Here is a 24,395-nt window from a genome sequence, read left to right on the forward strand (position 1 = left end):
CTAATAGTGTACCTTCCCTAAGGTTATTTGCATTTTAGAAGAGGAGGGGTGGGGGTAGTAGTACTTATCCAAGGAAATGAAATTCTAAGCACGGTGATGTCTTGTTGGACCATACAAATTTGAGTATATAGGCTAAATATATATCCTGCCAGACATCCTCAGTCTTTGTTATTGATCGATATTATCTATAGATCTGCATAAGCATAAAGATGATATAGAGGCATAAAGCACATAGCACAGTGCCCTAATATATAATAAGCACTCTACACATGTCCCCTCCTTTCATCCATCTCTTCACAATGGGTGGATAGCAACATGGTCTCCCATTTATGATTAAGTAAAGTCAAGAAGGGAGTGGTTAAATGAAGTGGCTAAATCTCTCAGAGAGTGGCAGAATCAATATTAAGGCTTGTAGACACCATATTTTCTATCCATTGCTTATCTTGTTTCCTGGAAAATTTGATATACCTCAGGAAGCCAGCTTGTCTACCCTCTGTCTCCAAGATATCTAGGATAAATATTTGTATAATGTCATCTTATGCTTGTTGAGTATATCAGTGACATTTTATCTTTCCTCAGTTCCAAAGCAGAATATTTCCTCTCTGCATCATGTGGTTTCATGAATAGTTACCCCTGTGATTAGTAACTTTTGTACCCATTTCATTCCAGTTATTCACAGTGATTTATTTTTTCAGGACTGCAATTGTTTGGCTAGCCAAGCCATCCTGCTGTACTACTCAAAAGAGAAGGCCCCAACTTCATCACAAAGGAAGGTAAGAGTTCATGTCTAAGAGAACCTTCTTAAATAATAAGACCTCTCTATTCTTGAACATATATCCAATATGCATAATGAACATCCACTAAAATGCTACAAGTTATTTTCTCCTTCATTAAACCCTTTTTTTTTTTTTGCTTTTAAATGGAAAATGTTCATTCATACCCCTAGAGTGGAATAGACTGATGTCTGAACTCCTGATTGCCTTTGTGCAGTGATGCTTGATTGTTTCTCTGATTGTCTGAATGGAGTTGGAGCCTGGATTCTGCTTGTGACTGTTAACCTCTGATAACGCCATAGTTGTTTATCGCCAGTTTCTGTCTCTAGTTTTATTTTCTGTGTGTTTTCAAAAACAGTATTGAATCATTATAGCTATGAAGATTAGCTCCCTCATGGTCTGCAGCAGTCGTTTGGAATGGAACATGGTATTTAATAGAACAGTGCTTTAAAGATTGTTAACAAAAATAAATTGTTGCTAATCGTATCCATGTCCACTCTGCATTAAGGATGAAACCCAATTATTCCTGAAATCCACACTTGTATATTGAGTCACTACTCTAAGGAATTCTTGAATTCTACATCATGGTCTGCTTCTGGCATGTTATAATACAGAATAATGTAGAATACATTTCAAGTACTTAACGTCTAGCTACTTGAAGTTTTTGGCTCATCTGAAAGTCTTCTGTCCAGAGAGGCATGTTGATTTGGTTAGAATTGGAAATTGAGCCAGCATTCTAAACAGCAATGTAATTAATAAGATTTATAGTTTTGATAGTAAACTAAACAATATTATTTATTCAAATAAGGTCTACTTAGTTTTTGCATTATTATAGCTAAGAGATAACCTTCTTGTGTATTACACATGTGAATTGAATAGTTTTAATTCTGTTAACTGATTAAAGGCAGAAGAACTCTAAGCAAATTTCCAATAGAATGTCTCATGTTTGTAATTAGTCTTGAAACTATAAGTATAAGCAGAATCCCAATTATATTGAGGACATTCATTGAAATTTATACTTTAACTAAAACAATAGGATTTTTAAAAAGCAAACATTTCATTAGGAACCTAGAATTCAGAATGGTTATTTTAGTAGTGCTTTAAGATAAAACAAAATTTATATAAAATACTTTACAATGAAAATGCTGAGAGAATTATTTTTAAACCATTTTTCTAAACTTGGGGATAATACTCATCTTTTACTTAGATATTTGAAAGACTTTAAATGTTTTAAATCTGTAAAACTTTGTGATACATTGAAAATCGTAAACATCTAACAGAATCTGAATATAATTTTATCCAATTTGTTATAAAGCTATAAAAATAAGTTCAGGGGAAAATGATAAAGATCTTGTTCTTTACCCTTGTTTCTTTTTTGGTACTTTGTCCTGTCACATTGTTAATTTATTAACAAACCAGTCATGAGGCCAGGTTGCATGTAAATCGCTGCCAAAGAATGAAGCCCAGTGATGTCTTTTGAGCACTGGGGTATGTTGGCGTGATCATGCATGTAACAGTCTCCATAAAATTTTGTTGAACAAACAAATCAAGAATCATATATATTCAGAGTCTACGGTATTTGTTCAATTTGCTATATTCTGTTTTTTATTTTCTGCAGTAAATTAAAATAACATTTTTATTTGTTAAAAACTTAGCTTGCATATTAATTAAGAAAAGAATAAATTTCCAGAAGTAGAGTACTCACCAAAATCGTATACTCAAACTAAATAGTAACTAGGGCTGGGGACACTCACATTATATATACAGGTTACATAATATGTCAGGTAGTTCAGAATGTTAATGAATGGATGTATCAGCTCTAGTGGAACAAAATGAAAATTCAAGGGTGATTTTTTTTAAAGGAGAATAAATGTTATGCATTTAATTAAAAGCTTTTTTCAACAAAGACTCTGTTATCCAATGTCTAGGTACCGTTTCTGAGCACATTGAGAGAGTCTATAGAAGAGCTGGCAGCAAAAAGCTTTGGTTGGTATTAGTGTCCTTGTCATTGTGTTTTATTTTTTGTGTTGTCATGTTTAATAGCCTAAAGATGATGGACCAATCTTAAAGATAATTATTCATCCTAATTTTTACTTTTAAACTCCGAGGTAATGGCACAGTGACTCTGTCTACTTTCTAAGGATCTTATCATGGCTCTCTCAAGATATTTAAAAAATGTCTGGGAATAAAGACTTCCATTGGAATAGAACCTGGAGAGTATTCACTGGAACCATATGTTAATGACTCTTTCCTACCCTGCACCCACTCTGTCCCAGCAAGGTGCTTTAGGTTCTAATTTGTATTCAGGAAACCTGTTCTGTTATAGAAGGCCATGAAAAGAGACCAATGGTTCATTTAATCATAAGCAAAAAATAATATACTTAGAAGGTAGTTCTCTTACCACTTAAGTTGACTGAATCCCAGTGACTGTAGTTGCTTCATAAATAACTGATATGTTCCGCAAAGGTAGTCTCTTCCTAGAGATTGAAAAAAAATTATGTAGGTTGCGATAAAATTGTTTAAATTCACAATTGGATAGGTATGCCTAAATGCATGGTCTTCTGCACTTGAAAGCAGTTCTAACAGTTTTACTAGCAGAATCTAATATTTTGAAAGTAAGAGTATATATATTTTTTAAATGACCCATTATTATCTAATTTTGAAAAAAAAGTCTGAAACAGTGTAATAAGAAACTCCCTTAACCTCAGTGAGCCTCAGGTTTCTAATCTCTGAAGTAAGAGGATTAGACAAAATAATCTCTTATTTTTGTTTCAACTCTAAGATTTATAGTAAATATACCATTCCAACCTAGAAGAAATAATGTAATCATCCTGTGGTTAAATCTCAAATTTTCACTGTAAATTCTTAGCACAGTAAGGCACGGAAGCTGATAGATATTTTTTAGCCAGTAAATTTCAAATGTCGTCTATAATCATATTTTTGTCTAAGCAAACCTATTTTTGCTTTATGTATTATACTTGCATTTTAGATAAATCATTAACGAGCAGACATTTAGAGTCATGTTATGTTTAAAAGAACAGACTCCTGGAAGTTTTATTCACCGTATTTTCCCTTTTATGGCTTTCCACTGACACACTCAGGTTGGCGGTGCGCTACGGGGCTGCATTTACCCAGAAATGTTCTTCCTCTATAGCCCCACACATTACCACTTTTCTGGTACATGGGAAACAGGTAACATGCACAGAATGTGGAAACTCAAGCTGCTTGAAACGTGTGGGCTTATTTGCATTGTGAGGGTTAAACATGTTTTTTGGTCTCATAGTGTGTGGGTGAAACCTTGTCTAAAAGAAGGAAGTGTTTGTTTCACTAACTTTACCAGATATTGACTGAATTTTCTACTAGTCCGTCTATGTTGAGATTACGGAATATAAATGTTTTTTATAGGTCAGCTTCCATGGATATCCTGAAATATAAGGAAACAGTTTTAAACCTACATTTTTATTGTATTTTCTCCATCTAAAAGTTCCACATGAATTTTTACTTTTGAGGGGAAAAAATGTCTTATGTGTTGCATGTGCTGTGCTTCAAAAAATCTGTTCTCCCTACAGTCTGAGACTTTCAGAAATGTAAAAATAGCAGTGTGAATTCTTTCTTCCAACATTTTGGGTTTATCAAGAAAAAAAATATTGGTATTTCATTGTATCACTTCCTAAAATTGAATATTAAGTGAGTTCCCTAATCCAGGGATTTGGTTATCTAGACACCAAAAGAAACATGATTTAAAGTGGTTATAGAAATAGATGTCATGTACCAGTGACAGACTTAATGAATTTTTTAACGCAAAATCAGAATATTCAGTTCCTCCTCCTGTCCCACTCCCCATGAAAGGGATAGTTAGGCTCTATTTTCTTTCCTTATAGATTGATAATGGCATGAATAATGCTGGTGGCAGAGGTGAGGATGAGGGACCCCTCCCTAATTCTGGAGTTTTCTGCTGCAGGGTCCACTGTCTTCGGCTCAGCGTTTCCTCCACATTATTACATGAGGACCTAATTGAGTATGTTTTTAAGTCTCCCCATTCAGGGCGCTATTCATTCATCATCTTTTAGATTTGTCACCCTCTGGCCTGCTTTATTCTTTGCCCCCAGGTCGGTTGTGTGCCGTGCAGCAAGTCTTTTAAGTAAAGTAGTGGACAGCCTGGCCCCATCCATTACTAATGTTTTAGTGCAGGGCAAACAGGTAAGTATCGGATTTTCAGACTCTTACTCGGTCACAGTCACAAAGGTTTCTGGGTAAGACCCTGCCTTTAAATCTGGCAGCCTCAGTGTATTGGCCTCTCACAGGCACATTAGCAGTGGCTCAGGCGTTTCTACAAAAGGCTCCTTTTCCAAGCAAAATTTAGTCTTAAAGATGCGCAGATACTAAATAGACCATCCCTTTTTCCTGCTGCACCTTAGAGCTTTAATTTTCAACTCCTCTATTAACTTGAGATCAGTGAAGATGCTAATTAAGAAAATGGACTAATACTTACTGAAGTACTCCAGATATGTATAGGAGCAAAGACCGGTCACTAGTGAAGGGCACATTTCCCTCCTGCTCCACATGAGATTCCTCACCCCCTTACAAATGCACTGACTCCCCAGATCCCTAACCCCCTGGGCCGCCTCTCCCTCGCGCTCCTCCCCTCACACCAAGGCCAGCTCTTGTCTGCTCCTCCTTGCAGAGCCATCTCCACCTGGCAGTTCTTCTCTCCTCTGGGTTCTCCCAACAGGCCTGTGACACGTCTCACGATCTGCCCTGGGTCCCAGTTCATTTGGATGTGTGTCTCTCACCCCAGGGTACGCTGTGGACCCCTGGCAGTCAGGGCCCAGGTCTTGTCCAGCACCGGTCCCAGTATGCCCAGCACGAGGCCTTGGAATAGGCACTTGGTGAATGTGTGTTGGATTGAGCCTGTGCATGTGTGTATGCAGAGTGGGGTGTGGCTGTCATTTTTTGCTTTGTTTTCTATAAGCTCTAATTACCTGGCTGAGTCATCATTTGGTTGGAATGAAAACCTGTTTGCTTTCTTTCTCTTCTTCAGGAATATGTGTGCTTTACTGTGTCTTCCTGACAGATAAGCTAGGGATCTAATAAGCTTTAATAATATGAAATACTTCAACCCTCTTTAATGGAATCAACCCATTGCTCATATTTCAGGGCTCTTAATTCATTAAAAGGGAAAGTATTTCATCTTGATATCCAGCTTTTGAAATGTTAGAAGAATAAGCTATTTATTTTATCCTGTAATATTTAATTATAATGAAAAAATGATTATACTAATAAAAAACTCCTGAGAAAAAGTTAAATCATTTTCACATGTTATTTTCTGTTTTCTGCAAATTATTAAAAGGTAGAATTTTCATCCTCATTTATCAGCTAAATAGACCAGAGCACAGGAGGTCACTTACCCAGTACATTTTCTCGCTACAGTCCTTACCTCCAGCTGCAGAGTCTTGTATTGGTGCCCTGGATGAGCCACCTCTGAAAGAAAGTAAATAGGCTCTAGGAAGCTGTTGTTTCTTGGATTTTAGGCCCCTGTAGTATGTTTGAAAATATAGTGAATTCTACCATGTATGATCATATGAGAAGGCTTTGGAGATCTTTGGGGTCTCTGGCACCTGACACTTGGGGAGGGAGTAGGTTAGAGTTGTCATGTCCATTGTGTACACTATCTAGAGTGGCTTGCAGCCTGTGATCTCGAGACTCTGCTCCCCACATCCTGGAAGCCTTGGAGCCTGTCCTGAGGCTGTGGCTAGACAATTGCCCATCAGACTAGCACATCTCCCAAGAAGACAGTCACTTAGGGAGCTGGGTAGGCCTGGGAGGCTGACAGCTCTGCTTCAGGTGCATGAAGTCCATTCACTGACTGCATCTTACCCCTTTACAAAAAAGAAATGAGAATGGAGCATTCAAAGTTTGCATTTGCTCATTAATGAAATGCCACCCTGAGAACTGAAGTAATATTGTTCCTGCAAAGCACTTTCAGATCACCTCAAGCTCTCTGGAATGAAAGAGTGGTTTAGTCATCATTGCTTTCAGAGTCAATGATGTGTCTTCTGTTTGTTTTCTTCTTTACACACTGACATGTTAATAAAAGTAATTGCACTTGGACTAACAGGTTGGTACCACTTGTGATATAATAAACCAGTAGTTCTCAATTTTCACTCCTTCACAAAACGAGGGCAAAAGACCCCATGTTCTGCTCTCTCCCCTCATCTCTGAAAACACAAGGGCCCTTTGATCTGCTCTTCTTTTTCCTGCTTCTTATAAACATGTACTGTACATGGAAGAGAGAGGGAGAGAGAGAAGAGAGATTATGAGGAGGAAGGAAGGGCCACAGACTCTTCTGGGAGGCAAAATCTAAGGATAGAGGAGAGGGAGAGACCAGGGTATTCCTCTTGCCAGCTTCAGCTGCACTTGCTGCTTTGAATGTTCGTTGCCATTTCCCTCTGTGCTTCCTCGTTTCCCAGGCTCATAGGCAGCGCGTTTATTCCCCTCCACAGGTGAGAGATACATCAACAAGCATTTTAGCACCCCCTAGGTGCCTAGCACTATGCCAGGAAAAGTGGGGCTACACTACAACTATGTGACCTCACGCTTGCCTTTGAAAACCTCACAGTGTTGTTAAAGAACAGAAAGTTTCACATGAGAAACTATAAAAGAAGCAAAAAATATACTCTCGAATACTAAATTGTGTAGACTGTGCAGTAAAGTATTTAATGTATTCTGGTTTCTCTGGGGAGTTTCTACTACTAAAGTTATTCAGAATAATTTTGCCTTAATAGTTATTTATATTCCTTTCCTGCTTTTATCTACTCACCTCCACTCCCCTAACTGGGACCCTCACCTGCCCTTATATTTTAGACCAGACTGTGAACCATCATGAACTCCAGTGGGAGTCGTGCTTTGAAAGCCATTTTAAGAAATAGCAGGAACAGTTATTCTACCTAATTCCCTAGCTTGCATAGAGTCATTTCAGCCTGCCAGTCATCCTGAGCCTTGAATTTCTTTCTTTTATCTTTTAGTAGCTAGGAAATTTTTCCAATAAAATTCTGCCACTTGTAGGTGACTCTTGGTGCCTTTGGGCATGAAGAAGAGGTTATCTCTAATCCTTTGTCTCCAAGAGTGATTAAGAACATCATCTATTACAAGTGTAATACCCACGATGAGAGGGAAGCGGTCCTTCAGCAAGAACTGGTCATCCATATTGGTTGGATCATCTCCAATAACCCTGAGTTATTCAATGGCATGCTGAAAATATGAATTGGGTGAGTAAAGTACTTTGTGTTTGCATAAAGAGAACCGTTCAAGCTGTCCTCTAACAGTCTCAGCCTCTCCGGGTGAAGTGCTGCCCCAGGTCTGGTAGGTATTAAGGAAAGTGTGTCTTTTCCCTAAGTCATACAGGTGGTGTCTGGAGAAATGAAGAAATGAATACCAGTGCCCTGAAAGAATCCTCCTGTCTGTTTAACACCCATGTTGGACGTGGTGAAGTAACTCGGTCTCTGGTAAAATCAAACTCCAGGGATTTTAAACAGCCGTGTCATGTTAAAAACAAACAAACAAACAAAAAAACCACTAAGCATAATACTTGTAAAAATTCCTGTAAATAAAGTGGATAAGCCTTAAGAATGATTTTTCAGTAAAAAGAGTGTCAGGAGGACATACTCAGATAAAAATTTGATCCTTTTTAGAATATTCTGCTGTGTCCATATTCTACCAGAGTCTGTTTTTAATCATAAAAATCATAAGTGTTCTGTTTGGAGAAGAAATTGAAAGTAAGGCTCTTGTGATCTTGAATTTTCTTAATCAAGAGTTTTGTGAGGCCATGTGGTCAGGCGAGTTGACCCGACGTGGGCACTCAGGAGAGCTTCTCCTCTCAGTGACCTGGGACAGATGACTGACCTCTGCCCTCGCTTTCATCACAGCCCATTGTTTCCTGTGACATGAAATGAGACAGCCTGTCTAAAAAGCCCGTCACAACCAAATAAAGTGGACATGTTTCTTTCCTTTTTTAAATATATTTTTGATTGTACAAGTGTCACGTGAATATGTTCTAATTGTGAAAGAGTGAAACGATACCTGAGCATATAGAGGAAGCTAACATGTGGTCATTGGGGTGTTCCTCAAGTGTTTGGAAAGAAGATATAGTCTCTGTTGGGCACAAATATGGGTGAATGTGTGTGAATGTGAGTAAGTATCACTTGCAAATTGTACAATGGGATCATCAGTATCTCTACTATTTCTGTTCTGCCTGATCCTCGATTGCTGATCAAGTCTTAAAATTTTCTCATTATAATTATAGATGTTAGTTTCTCTTTGCATTTTTGTCAGTTTTGCTTTATATATTTTAAAGCTTCACTTTTGTCCATGTTATTTTATAGTTTTTACCACTATATCTGTGTGTCATTTATTGCTTTGCAACTTGAATTCTTAAAAATTTTTTTTTTAATTTCAAACATCTGCAGAATAGAGATATAGAGATATATCTGCATATAGAGAATAGTGTAGTAAAGCCCTGTGTGCCCATACTGTCACCCAGCTCCACCACTGTCATCATATGACAATCTTATTTCACTCCTCCCCCCACACACATACCCTCTAGGTTTAAAGCAAACCCATCATGTCATTTAATCTGTAAATACTTCAGTGTGTATGTCTAAAAGTTAAGGACTTTTTATGTAACCATGAGACCATTACAATGCATAAAATATAACAACTGAATTATTTTCTGTCTGATATTACTGCTGTGCCTGCTTTATTTTTCCGTCATTATTAGCTTGGTATACTGTCTTCCATCCCTTTACCTTCAATGTTCTTTTTTCATTTTGTATAGATATATATTATATATTCAGCATTTATGCTGTATTTATTTTCAATCAATTCTGAGGTTATCTTTTTTTTTTTTGAGGAAGACCAGCCCTGAGCTAACATCTGTCGCCAATCCTCCTGTTTTTGTTAAGGAAGATTGGCCCTGGGCTAACATCCGTGCCCAGCTTCCTCTACTTTATATGGGACGCCGCCACAGCATGGCTTGACAAGCAGTGCCTCGGTGCATGGCTGGGATCCGAAGCTGCAAACCCCAGGCTGCCACAGCGGAGCGCGTGCACCTAATCGCTGCACCACTGGGCCAGCCCCCTCAGATTATCTTTTAATAGAAATATATATTTTACATTTGTGCTATTTCTTATTATTTTGACTTATTCCTGCCATTTTATTTTATGTTTTCTATTTACCATGCTTTCTTGTTGTTACTTTTTTCCTTTCTTCTTTATTGTTGGATTGATTTTCTTTTCATTTCTTAGTTTTAATTTTGCATGTGAGTATGAAGCACTTTATGAAAAATGATTACCCGTTTTTTTCCTTCAAAAAATTACATATAAAAAACTAGTTGCTTATTTGGCAGTATCTGCATACCTCTTGTTTCAACAACTCTCATTTTAGGAATTTGGACGTGTTTTACAGCAATCTTCATTTCAGCATTGTCTGAAATAGTGAAACACTGGGAACAACCCAGATATCCATCAGTAGGAAACAGTTTAAATAAATTGTTATAGCCATACAGTAAAATGCTGTGCAACCATTACAAGAAACAAGATGAAGTCTATATACTGACAGTTATAAATGTCCAAGATAAATTAAGTGAAAAAGATGAGTTACAAATGTATTGTTCCATTTTTTATAAAAGAACAATAATAATACTGTACATCTATATGTGTAATACATGTGTGGAAAAATATCTGAAAAATATACATAAATGAAATCAGTTATTTTCTCTAGGAGATTTCTACTTTATAAGTTATATTTTTCAGTTTTAGTTGAGATTATTTTTTAAACTATTTGCCTGATTTCAGTGGCAGTCATGCATCACTTAACGACAGAGATACGTTCTGAGAAACGTATCATTAGGCAGTTTGGTCATTGTGCAAACATAGAGTGTACTCACACAAACCTGGATGGTATAGACTACTACACATCTAGCCTGTATGGTACTAATCTTATGGGACCACTGTCCTAAATGAGATCTGTCATTGACCAAAATGTCATTATGCGGCACATGACTGTATCGTATATTTCAGGTGAATTTCCTATTCTTTATCTTCTCTTTCTTTTGATCGAGAAGTGAATTCACTCTGCATAGAACTTCACCTTCATTTTTATCCCTTAAAATTGCTCTTTTCAAAGATTTAGAAGTATTCGAATCAATTATAAGAACTTTGAATTGTACCGTGATTTGTTTGATCTCTGATCTAATATTTTCAACTCCAGCCTCTTGACTACATATGAGGATACAGAAATGGGTCTTCCATGTGAGTTGTCTCTAAATGAAAAGGAATGTGATTCTCCATATCCATCCAGGGTATTAAAAGTACTCTGTTGTCACAGACTCAGGCATTTCTCTGAGGCTAACTGAGAAGTGTTAGGTTATAACTCTTCCAAAGTACATTCTTTGTAGTAAACGTTCTATTCAGGAGAGCCTCTTTGTGATAGTCATCCTTGCAGAGGTTTAAACAAAGCCTTAGATTAAAAGTTAACAGTTTCCCAGGATTTTACAATGCTGTGTTTTTCAGCCCCTTGTAGTTTTTCCTTTACTACTTATTCAGCATTTTAGGCTGATTTATGTTCCCTCAAAAATCCAGTGTAATTTTCTTTCTTGAATTCAAATCTGACCTGAAGCTTCCTTCTCTTCGAATGAAGTATGTTTAGTTTCTTCTAAAAATAGTTTTCTTCCCTTTTTTGTATCTGCTACTCTATATGTTCAGTGCCTTCCATGAGAAATAATAAACTCTTCTCCTTAAACTGTGTTCACCCAAAATAAAAATGCCAGGACAGCAACATGTGACTTTATTTAACGAAAGCAAAAACCTCCTGATGAAGAAATTTGCCATGAAACTTTAATTATTCACTGTCCTGAAACTTATCCTGGAAGTAATTGTGGCATTATATTCCCATTGTGAGTATTAACAGTGTCCCTGCCCAACTCATTATGTGTATTTCCTCTTATGCAGGAAGGTCAGCTCTAAACACCAGAACCTTTTTGGTTGGGAAAGAGTCTAATTTTTTTTAATAAGGAGTAATTTATTTAAGAAATTTACTTCTGGTAAGGATAGGGACTAGATCTTATCTTCCTGTCTGTATCAGGGTCTGGCTCACAGGAGTTGCTCAATAAAATTTGCCAGATTGTTTAATACATAGGTTGTAAGCAGGTTCAGGTAGCTTGCCTTGAGCTAGTGATAGGGAATTTAGGAAAAACAAAAGAAAGCATGTCTTGTACTCATTAGAGAAAGAAATAAAGGACTTTTAATTTTGATGAATGCACTTGATTTGTACAAGTCATGACCTTCAGGAAATGATCGAGTTAAACAGGGCCTTCTTTATATGAAAATCCAGTCATACATGAAGAAGATAAAAGGATGTGGCACTTTTTTCCATTCGTTTATTAATGGAATAGTGCAGATAATCATATCAGAGTATGCAAGTTGTCTTATAAATGGAACCTCTCTGAGCAGCATTCCCAGTAAGGATCTCAGGGGGTACACATATGAACAACCACGAAACACATGGTTATTACACTCAGAAGTTTACTCTGGGAGACTATTTCCTCCTCCTTTTCCTCCATCAACATAACCACAATTATTATTTATTGAACACCTATTATATGCTAGGCAATGTGCTGAAAATACTTCACATATATTATCTCATTTAGTCTTTACAACAGCTTTGAGGTAGGCACTAGGACTCTCATTTTAAAGTAAACAAACTGAGATTCAGAGAGCTCAGATGGCCTGTCTTAGTCAAACCAGTAAATGAAAGAACTGGGGTTTATACCAGGTCTGCCTGACTCCAAAGTTCTTGTTCTTTGATCTAAGTACTTTGTATGTGTCCGTTCACTTGTGTATACTGCTGCTGTTTTCTCAGGTAAACAGGCCTTACTGTTTATTTCTAAAACTTTATGACCTTTGTGGTGCCTTCTACATGATGTCAACTTATAACCCATTTTGTATTCAAGTATTCGTGTAGTACCTATGATGTGCATTGGCTCCCGGTGTTTTTTTGTCTTGTGTTTGTCAGTCCTCCAGTCTAGGATCAGCATTGTACGGTGCAAGGCACACTGGGGAGCCTGAATAGTTACAAGTTAACAAACAAAGGGAAATGAGATTTTGCCCCTTTTATTTGTCATGAGACCACGGAAATGGGGATAATTTGGACCTGATTCTAAGTTGGCCCCTTGCATACTGCAAGATATATATTAAGATACTATGAAAATTCAGTGAAGTTAAGTAACTTGCCCAAGGTCACAAGACTGAGAACCAGGATTTAGACCCAGGGTGAATGACTCCAGAGTTCATGCTGCCCCACCCCCTCTTTCAGCTCCCTTCTGTCAAATAGGGAGGCTTTCCCTGCTCTGGCTTCCTCGTTGGGTCATGGGGATTCTGGGTAAGGAATGTGCAGATGTTTTCCAAAGGATAATGCTTCAGCGGTATTGCTGTGACATTCGATAGTTTGAGCTCCTGTCTTGTGGCTTTTGGAGAACAAGTACCTCTGGGGATTTCTTTTCCACACCACAAATCCCAAGAAGGAGGAACCTCCCCCTGTTCCAGCAAACACACACACAGTCACTCTTGTCTTCCAGTCCTAGGCTTGCAAAGACCCTCTGCTCCCACAAGAGACGTTCATCCTGGAGGCATCTCTTTCCACTGTGGTTGTGTCTCATTTAGGGCCCAGTGGAATGATCCCCAAGCATTTCATACAGAAACCTTAATTCAAAACCCTTTTGGATTCTCTGACGTGGTCTTTCCCCTCCATCGCCTGGTGGGACCTCATAAGATGCATGTCCTTACACCTGTGCCCACAGTGCTCCTCCACCACGCTAACAAAGAGGTGTTGGAACCCTGTTTCTACTCTGCAGATGTTGGACAGTTTCAGAGAAATGCCATTATCCTGCCCGTGGGGCTTATGACAGTGTCCCTCTGAAAAGGAGAAAGATATTTTTGTATCTTTTTAATGTATTTTTATTGCATTTCATCCTTAATAAATTTTACTCAGACCTCAGCTCCTTAAGTGAATGGCTTCCTTGCATGTTAGTCTACTGCCAGCAGCAAACACATACTCAGTATGTTTCTTTACAAAATTTACCTTGAATTAGTCCCTGGAAGGTTTTAGTTTGCTTAAAATTGATGAGCAGATTATTCATTTATAGAGTCCTTGAATGTCAAATTTCTTATAAATTGTTAAACTTGTTGCTCTAGAAAGTTACCCCTTTGTGTATTGTAGTGATTGTAGCATGATTTTAAAAGAAAGGAGGGAGGGGATTTATAGAAAACATTCTTTTTTTACTTCCTTATAGGTTAAAGCATTTTAGACTTATTTATATCTGACTTTTTACTGTTGTTTCCCTCTTTTAAATGTTGATTATGAGTAAAGAGATTGATACCTCAGTCAGCTTTTAACACTATGTTTCTCCTGAAATGCCAACATTCACTAGGCTGAATGGACATAAGAAGTAAGAACTTTTGTCTTAGTTGTGGTACATCTTGACCAGAATTCCCTTGCACTATGTATACTTTTATCTCTGTTTTAACCTCTCTCTCTGAGGTTTTTGGATTTTTAAAATTTACTTATTTACATCACCCACTGCCTCAGTTGCTTTAAACCAATACGACCATGTGTCTTTTCGATTTTTCAAAGGTTAATCCTGCCAATGCAATTTCTTCAACATTCCTGTTGTTAGGCACTCCAGCGAATGAAATTAACCTGCTCACAGGAATGGAACTCTAGTCTGATAATGATGTGATTTTCTGTCTCATTATTGATTTGTGCTCCAGCTCGCATGTTGAAATAGATCAAGTTCCTGACAGGCCCATTACTGTAAAGACCGCCAATCAACTGTTTTCTGCACTGGGTCTGTCAGTCAGGCCTGAGTGGGAGATAACCCCTGAGGGTATATGTTAGCAAGCCTTTCTCATCTCTGCTTTCCATACTTCCAGGACATCCTCTGTTAGGAATTATGATCCAGCCATGTCTTGTCTTCTAATACCCACAACTTCATCTGTGGATCACACATCCAATGCTTAGAGAAGGCCTGTGTTACAGGTACTATGACTATAGCATTGCTTGTGCAGTAAAGGAAAGAGGAGATCACTGCAGCCCTGAGTTCATGAGCGTGGTTTGATACTCTTTCAAAGGTCTTTGCTTTTGACATTTGATGTGAGGTAAGGAAGTGAGGTGATGGGGGTCTCGTACCTCTATTCTGTTGTGATTAGATCAGGGGTAGAGTGGGGGACTCGTTCTCTGGTTACCAAACAGGAAGCTCAGTTTGCCTTATCAAATTGTCTCCCTCTCTGTATTAATATGAATCAAGCAAGCAAGTCCCTTCTTGCAGCTTTCACATCCCCTATTATATGGCTTAGTAAAATGCTTCCACAGAGAGTTATTCATTCACTTGTTTAACAGCAAACTTGGCAAATACTTCTTGGTACCTTGAAATAGCCTCAAAATGATTATTAAAAAAATTGTGTCTTTCTATGGATCAGTTATTCTTTATGGCATTTTTTCAGAAAATGACAGCCGTTCTGGTTTATGAATGATGTCAGATTTCGGTGTACTTTATTTTATATTTGACTGCTTGATTAGGGCATGTTGGAAAGAAAAATGCCAGTACCTACACAATATGCTTCCTAACCTCATAAGGATAAGCTTATTCCCAGGACTGCATAGGAATGCTAGTCCCCCTCTTCAGACTCTGAGCAGCGCTGAGGAATTCATCGTCCTCAAGTCAAACCATGATACGTACGATGGTTGATCTGGTCATTCCTGTGTATCTGCCACTTTCTCATTTGCTTATTGGCAAGTCGAGCACATCCCTGGTTCTTTAGACAGACTGAATTTATAAGGCTCTGGTCCAAGGATAACCTTCATTCTTTTGACCTTCCACATTTGCTTGCTTTCTGTCTTTCCCCATTTTGCACTAAGGGTTTTTCCATTGGAATTGTCAAACCAGGTTTGGTGACTTTGTCGTTGGGAATGAGAGTAAGAAGTCAGATTTTCCCATGCAAAGGAATTAATGCCCTTTTGTATTAGTAGTTCTAAAAACGGATAAAATGTCTTTGACTTTCTTAACTGTGGTAATACACTTCGTAACTTACTTTAAGTCTCTACGACTGCTGTATAGTATAGTATAGTTTATGTCTAAGGCTATTTTGCTGTTTTTATTTTAGTCTTTTGAAGAATTCCAAGCTAAAAAGATTAGTTTGGCAATATTTTTGAATGAATAAATGTATTTTAATAATCTGATAAGTTATATTCATTTGTGCTTGAATGAATGAAAAACAGTTATATTTCTTGGGTTGCTGTTGAGTACAGTGTTTTCTATAATTTGCTCAAAGAATTGCTGAGATTGTATAGACAGAAGGAAGAAGCCTGAGGGGAAATTTTTAAATCTCCCAGTATCTTTTGTGATACTAAAGATTTTAAAAGCTAAATGTAATACACGATGCTTAGTTTTAATAACTCAGGTTTGGGAGGACTTTAAAAAGTAAGCATTTTAAAAATGAGAAGGTGACTTATTTTAGAAGAAGATGCCTGAAGTCAAACAGATGTGGCACTTGATTAATTAACTCCAAGACTTGAGTTAAAAAATTGTATTACCTTCCTCCACCCTGAGTCTGAGAAGTCAAATAAAGGGAGTTTGCTAACATTTTAATGACTCTATGATTTCAAAAGCCTTTTAACATACATTGTCTTATTTGTTCCTCAAAATAATTCCATAAAATGAGCTGAACAAGTAATAGTAACATTCCCACTTGAAAAATAACTTGCCAATGGGGCATAGTTGGTAAGTGACTGAATTGGTATTCAAGTCTTTTATTGTTTTTGCTTTTCATTATGAAAATTTTTAAATGTGTAATAATATAATAATTTGGTAAATTCTCATATGCCCATTATGTAAATGGGTATAAGCAGTGGTTAGTAATTTACATTTGCCATATTTGCTTCATTGTTTTTTGCTGTAGATTATAAAGCAAATTCCAGACATTATGACTTTTACCCCTCAATATTTTAGTAAGTATATATCTCTAAAAAGGGACTTTTTCTTAATAATCACAATACCATTATTACACCCAACAAAATTAGCAATAATTCCTTAATAACACCTGATACTCAATTCTTATTCAGATTTCTCTGGTTGTCCCAAAATGATTTTTTTAAAAAAATCAGGATCCCAAACAAGGCCCACACATGGTGTTAGTTGTTATGTCTCTTAAGTCACTTTTCATCTAGAACATTACTCCCTACCCTCTCTTTTCTTTTCATGCCATTGGCTTGTTGAGGAGACCAAAAGGCAGTTCTTTAGATTTTTAATTTGATATTCCTTCTATTGTACTAAGCTGCCTTGAATATTAATTTTAAATGTTAAAGAAAGAAAATAATAAATAGACGACAACTCTGTCTAACCTGTAAAATTAAAAATAGAATTTTTTTATTTAAAGAGAGGTCCGTGGAGCAGTTTATTATAACTGAAATGTTTCTTTAACAGCTAATTTCATAAGCAACTTTAACATCAAAGCATCCAAGGTAACTGTATCCTGGTGATTTTTATGCTTGTGTATAACATCCTGACTAAATATAGTTAATAATAATGTGGATGAACAATTAAGAAATTCTAGTCTTTGGCAATAACATAGGTTTAGTCTAGTTTTTCTTTTTCAACTGATTAGAGAAACGCAAATTGTAAATCTTGATTCTGTCACGTGTTCTGTTGTTGCACGTTATCAGGAAGCTCACAAACGTTTATTTTGGTGTTTGCAAATACTTTGTCATCTTAATGTTCTTGCCAATGAGCAACTATTAAATATTTAGTATGTACTATCAATGGTAATAGTAATGATAATACATTTTAAAAATTATGTTCCATTCTTGTGTCTCTCTCATGCCTCTATAATCTATCTCAGTGTTCTTCAACACATAATCGGCAGGCAGGGGTGTCTGGTTGATATCACCTCTGGCTCAACTGGGAAGGCTTAACATTTTTCTTACCTTCTTTTCCACTGAGAGTCATTCATGCATCCCGTGAGATGCATCACTGTTGTTCTGCAAACTAGCCTTGGCAGAAAGAAGGACTTTAATCTTTTGATTATATCCACCTACCTTTTTAATCTCTGTACCTGCAGTAGCCTCGTGCGTTGTCATTCAAATAAGTGTATCAAGAGAAAGATAGTGATATATTTGCGTGCAGTAACTTAGCCACTTTACATCTTAGTTGCTGTTAACTAGACTTTTCTCCCAGTGGGCTGGCTACACAGCCCCTGTTTGAGAGACAAAGCGGCATGGATGGATGAATGAAGGCACATTCTTTCCAGATGCTAAGCTACACTGTCTCTGCTTGTTGTTCAGTGTTCACCCAAGGATCTAAGGATAAAGCATTGGGATCGGCTGTGTACAACTAATTCCCTAGCTTTCCCTAATGGTGTGCAGAGTTCTGGTTCCCTAAGGCACAGTATTATTTTCAGGGTTTTCTTTGGTTTCATAACTAGTTTATCTAAGTCTTTCTTCAGAATAGAGTAAATGAAAGAAATGAGATGAAACTGTAAAAATACTTATTGAAAGCTTCTCAAATTAAAAAATAAAATTACTTGCACATAAAATAATATTTTAGAAATTTCTAGGCATATAACTATACCACCTTGGAAAATACCAGGCACACAAATAGTGTTCCATAAATGCTTGCCTAAATAATTATATTAAAGCTTTTTCTGTAATAAAAAATTATTTTATGAACAGCAATTAAATATCTATTAAAGAATAGATTCTTTAAGAATAGGTACGTGAACAGCATTTAAATATCTATAAAGAAGATTCTTCTGAAATCTGTTGGTTGAAGTGTGTTCTCTAACATACTAGTATAATTAAGTTATAGCTAACTGTGTCCCTGTATTTCAAAGGCAGATACTTCTCCTCTATCCCCTCCAATTGCAAGGGAATGACTGCAAAGTAAAAGAAAGAGGTGAAAATTTCTTATCCTTCCTGGGAAAGGAACATTTATATAATAGCATATCTCAGCCCATTTCTTAAAATGATTTGTTTTTATCCTGTTTGCTTTTCACATATTCTAGTATTAAGAAAATAATGGTGTGGTGGCTATTTGTGTGCAGTATACTATCATATCGAATGGGTAGAATCTCATTTGATAAGAACTTAAGTACTAACCTATTTTCATGTTTACTGCCTAACCACATATGCAAGAGCAGGCCTCATGTTTAAGAGTCTAATCGTGTCGCATAACCTTGATGGAAATAATTATATCAATGGTTCAGGAAATTCAAATGGCCTTTTCTTCATTCCCCTTTGGATGGGTCAGTGCTGTTAAGGGCGTTGCTGGGAGAAGCACAAGGTGATTTTATTTCAAGAGTTGTTGATTCATGCTTCCCCTGTTTTGTTTCAGGTGGATCATCCATGCTATGGAATATGAACTACAGATCCGTGGCGGAAACAAGCCAGCCACAGACTTATATCAGCTGTCGCCTAGTGAAGTTAAACAGCTTCTGTTGGATATTCTCCAGCCTCAACAGAATGGAAGGTAATGAGGGCCTTTGTTACCTGTAGGACACTCTGGATTTATTGTAACATCATAACTCATATATATATATGAAATTAATAAGATATTAATAAGAAATAAAATACAGCAGAGTATCAGAGTTCACTCTACTATATGGACAGTGTGCACAGAGATACTAATTAAAATACCTGTCTTCAGTTATGATTTTGTGTTGATTTGAATTTTATACTTTTTTCAGGTATAGTTTACAAACATTTCTTGATGTAGCACTTCATACCACTTTGTTCAGTTCTCTTTCTGAACCTTTGTAGCACTCACCATCTCCTCCTAACATTTTGGCATAAACGTTTGGGTTTAGTAACATTATTTAAATATGTTGCCTGTTACTCTGTCTCCCTAAATAGACTGTCAGCTTTTTCAGGGCGAAACCCTTTTGTAGACTTAACTTACGCTAACCTTAGAATGAGAACAAGGCAAATACTTGTGGATTGCCTTGAACTGAAGAATATTTTTTATTACAGAAAAAGCTTTAATATAATTATGTAGGCAAGCATTTATTGAGCACTATTTCTGTGCCTGATATTTTCCAAGGTAGTATAGTTATGTGCTTAGAAATGCCTAGAAAAGAAGTCTTCTACAAAAGTAGATTTGAGCAAATGGAAATTCATCCTTGTTCTTACATAGGAGAACTCAATTTTTTATTATAAAGATGTCAGTTATAAATGTAATGTAATTCGATTAAAATTCCAACAAGCTGTTTTATGGAGTTAGACAAGTTAATACTAGACTTGGTTTGCAAAAACAAACATGCAGGAATAACCAGAAAAACATAAAAAAAGGACTTGCCCCAACAGACAGTACAACATACTATAAAACCTCTATAGTTAAAACATTGTGGAGCTGGTACTTGAACAGATGGATAGACCAGTTGAATGGAGTAGAAAGTCCAGAAACAGACCCCAAGCACATATAGAAATCTAATGTATGATAAAGATGACATCTCAAATCACTGGACTTTTTAAATGACTAGTGATGGGACAGCTGGATAGCCATTTGGAAAAAGGTAAGATCAAATCCATACTTTATACCATATACAAAAATAAACTCCAAAGAGATTAGCAATCTAAATGTGAAAAATGAAACTGTAGTAGCTCTAAAAGAAAACATGGGTAAATTCCTCTTCAGCCTTGCTTTGGGAAAGGCTTTCTGACTATGACTCAAACCCAGGGGCAATAAAAGATTAATAAGACTACATAAAAATTAAAAACATTTTGCATTGCAAAAAGTAGACAATATCAAAAGGCAACTGGGAAACTGGAACGAAATGCTACAAAGAGCTAATATCCAAGAATTCTTAAAAACTGAGAGACAAAGAACCAAAAACCCAAGAGAAAAATGGGGAAAAAAGATGATTAATCAATTCATTTAAAACAAAAAAAAAGGACCTTAAATATTTGAAAAAATGTTCAAACTAACTCATAATTAGAGAAATGTAAATTGAAACATGTTGAGATACCTTTCTTATCTGTCAGACTGGCAAAAGTTAAACAGTATGACAAACGTTTGCTGAGCTGTGAGGAAACTGACGTTCTTACGTAAGCTGATGGGTATAACCCGTCTGGATGGGAATTTGGCAGCATCTAAAAAAAATCTACTTGTGCATTTACACTTTGACTCAGCAATCCTACTTTTAGGAATATGCCCTGGAGATGTGCCTCCAACAATATGAAAATATATACACACAAGGTTATTCATTGCATCGTTGTTTATAATTGCACATTTTGGAATGCCCATAACCTAAATCTCCATACATACAAGATTATTTGATTAAACTGTGGTACATCCACATGATGGAGTACTGTGCAGCTGTTAAAAAAGAATGAGCGTGGTCTCTATGAACTGATATAGAGTAATTTCTAGGCTGTTTTGTTAAATGAAGACAGCAAAGTACAAAAAAAAATCTATAGTGTACTACTCTTCATGTAAGAAAGAAAGGGATATCTGCTCATTTGTGCCAAAGAACTATAGGAAGGATAAATCAGAAACTAATAAGATTGGTTACCTTCAGGGGGTGGGTGAGAACAGGGTGAAAAGAATGGAGAAATAGGTACAGGGCAATAAGATTGAGCAGGAGAGCTTACAGTATACTATCGCTGAGTATAGCTTTTAGTATAGCTCTGACTGCTAAACTATGGTAATGTTTTATATACCAAAAAACATAAATAATTAATTAAAATTAATCCAGATGTGGAAGGAAACCAAAGTAGAATACAAACAGTAACAAATGAACCTAACCGTATTACAAATGAGTCGTAGTCTCACACTGAAGGGGATGGGGAAGAAAAGAATTAACCAGAATACCTTTGGAAGACATCAACTGGATACTGTAATGCTAAAGAAAAAAAGAAGTACACACAAATACTCTACTCTAGTTAACAATTTTTTTCACAGAGGTAGGTATTAGCAATTCTGAAATTGCTTTATATATATATATATATATTTACACTAAGATTGAATAAATAAGTAAATACATTGTGGGTAATGAGAGACAGATTTCTCCTTGTCGGAGAATGTATTTATAAATAAGGAAAAGGGAAAGGCTAGACTATTGTGTGGTGTTGGATTGGAATTGGAAATATCCGTGTGGATTCATGGTTTTTACATGGAAAGATACATAAATAAATGTGGATGTCTATGTATATATGAGTGTACATCCATATCTTGCCTAGCTCTATCCACTGAGAGGACCTAGAAGCAATGAAACCCCAACAGCAATGAGCAAACCTAGTGCCCAGATATTGATTTCTAAATACCATTTTCTAATAAAAGGAACCAGCATTCCTTGGAAAATGGTTGATTCCAGAGCTGGGGCAGGAAAAATACAAGATGAGCCTGGAGTATCTTACGGTACCAGAAAGTAAGAAAGTGCTGCAAAAAACTACAGAGTTGTGTTAGAAGGATACTGGAGACAACTTGAAGGAGGCTCAATGGTCAAAGCTGGGACAATTTGAGCAGAAAACTAAATAACGATAACATTGGATTATAACCCATAGAATGAATATCCATGAGTCCATGCTGATATAAATGGATAAATGGGAGAGAAGGGACTCTCCTTACAGTAGAATTTTAATTAATAAGTGTAGATGCAATGGTGATAATAAAAAATCTCCATTAGACAAATACAACAGTAATAATTGTTGCAGGCAAAAAGCGTCAATGGATGCTAAATCTAGTGGGTGGAAGTATGATGAGAAATGAAAAATTTGCACAATTTCCAAGTATTTCCACTCAAGATGCTTTCTGGTTGCAAAAGGAAAAATAGCAAAAAAAAAAAAAAAAAGATTGAGGAACTGTCACAGATTAGAGGAGCCTAAGGAGACAGGGAAACTAACTTCAGTGCAGGGTACTAGATTGGATTCGGGACCAAAACTAGGACATTAGTGGTAAAATTGGAAAAATCTGACTAAGGTCCATAGATTAATATTGTGTCAACGTTCATTTCCTGGTTTCAATAGTTACTATTGGTTCTGTAAGATGACAAAAGCAGAGGAAGCTGAGTAAAGAGTATGCAGGAACTTTATGAGGTATTTTTTTGACATTTCTGTAAGTCTAAAATTTTTCAAAATAAAAAGCCAAAAAATAAAAATAAAAGAGAGGTCTTCTAAAATAATTCTCTACCTCCATTATGAGTATTCACACATTTCTATTTTTTATGTTGTTCTAAGCAAACATCTCCCTTTTATAGGATTAACCATGACTTCATAGAACTCTGAAAACATCTTTTGAAGGGAATAGGAAAAAAGATCAAATGCAGAGTGTAGGGTATTTGGTTTGCACACCCATTATTCAAAGTAAAACATCACCAAGGAACCCGTACACCTTTGGACTTCTTCTCTTTAGCATAGCACTGAACCCAGCCACGAGAGTCTGGGTCTACCGAAGAAACTGTACATCCAGAAAAGATGCTGCTCTCTCTCATGTAGTGTTAAAACGTCATTGGTCCTCTTTCACAAGAACAAAAATGTCTTTTTCTGAGGTATGTGCCTATTCTATACCCATTTTTTTTAGAGTTTTTATCATAAATGGATGTTGGATCTTGTCAGATACTTTCTCTGCATCTGTTGAGATGATCATATGATTTTTATTCTTCATTTTGTTAATGTGGTGTATCATGTTGATTGATTTGCAGATGTCGAACCATTCCTCCATCGCTGGAATAAATCCCACTTGATCATTGTGTATGATCCTTTTAATGTATTGTTGTATTCAGTTTGCTAATATTTTGTTGAGGATTTTTGCGTCTATGTTCATCAGCGATATTGGCCTGTAATTTTCTTTTTTTGTATTGTCCTTGTCTGATTTTGGAATCAGGGTGATGTAGGCCTCATAAAATGAGTTAGGTAGTGTCCCCTCCTCTTCAATTTTTGGAAGAGTTTGAAAAATAGGTATTTAATCTTCTTTGAATGTTTGCTAGAATTCACCAGAGAAGCCATCTCGTCCTGGACTTTTGTTTTTGGGAGGTTTTTGATTACTGTTTCAATATCTTTACTAGGGATCAGTCTATTCAGATTCTCTATTTCTTCTTGATTCAGTTTTGGAAGGTTGTATGATTCTAAGAATTTATCCATTTCTTCTAGGTTTTCCAATTTGTTGGCTTATAGCTTTTCAGAGTAATCTCTTATAATCCTTTGTATTTCTGTCTTATTCGTTGTAATTTCTTCTCTTTCATTTCTAATTTTATTTATTTGAGCCTTCTCTCTTTTTGTCTTAGTGTGTCTAGCTAAAGAGTTGTTAATTTTTTTTCAAAGGGTTGTTTTTTTCAAAAGGTTGTTGGTTTTTTCAAGGGTTGTTAATTTTTTACAAAGAGATAGCTCTTAGTTTCATTGATTTTTTTCTGTTGTTTTTTAGTGTCTATTTCATTTATTTCCAATCTGATTTTTATTATTTCCTTTCTCCTACTGACTTTGAGCTTCATTTGTTCTTCTTTTTCTAGTTCCTTTAGGTATGATGTTAGGCTGTTGGAGATTTTTCTTTTTTCTTGAGATGGGCCTGTCTCACTGTAAACTTCT

The 24,395-nt window shown here is 36.4% G+C and overlaps 1 protein-coding gene and 1 long non-coding RNA gene across 2 annotated transcripts in view; one reads left to right on the forward strand and one right to left on the reverse strand.

Moving 5' to 3' along the window:
* Positions 1–24,395, reverse strand: part of LOC147911407 (uncharacterized) — a 219,398-nt gene that overhangs the window by 148,086 nt on the left and 46,917 nt on the right. The window lies entirely within an intron of this gene.
* Positions 1–24,395, forward strand: part of LOC147911412 (phosphorylase b kinase regulatory subunit beta-like) — a 97,870-nt gene that overhangs the window by 64,628 nt on the left and 8,847 nt on the right. Inside the window, 6 exon segments of the mRNA XM_087428115.1 lie at positions 696–729; positions 732–773; positions 2,702–2,759; positions 4,883–4,973; positions 7,839–8,041; positions 19,213–19,347. Of these exon segments, the coding sequence (XP_087284241.1) occupies positions 696–729; positions 732–773; positions 2,702–2,759; positions 4,883–4,973; positions 7,839–8,041; positions 19,213–19,347 (563 nt within the window).

Source organism: Ceratotherium simum, unplaced genomic scaffold (genome assembly GCF_057802395.1).
Source record: "Ceratotherium simum simum isolate JZ-2026a unplaced genomic scaffold, ASM5780239v1 HiC_scaffold_43, whole genome shotgun sequence".
Classification (NCBI taxonomy): domain Eukaryota; kingdom Metazoa; phylum Chordata; class Mammalia; order Perissodactyla; family Rhinocerotidae; genus Ceratotherium; species Ceratotherium simum.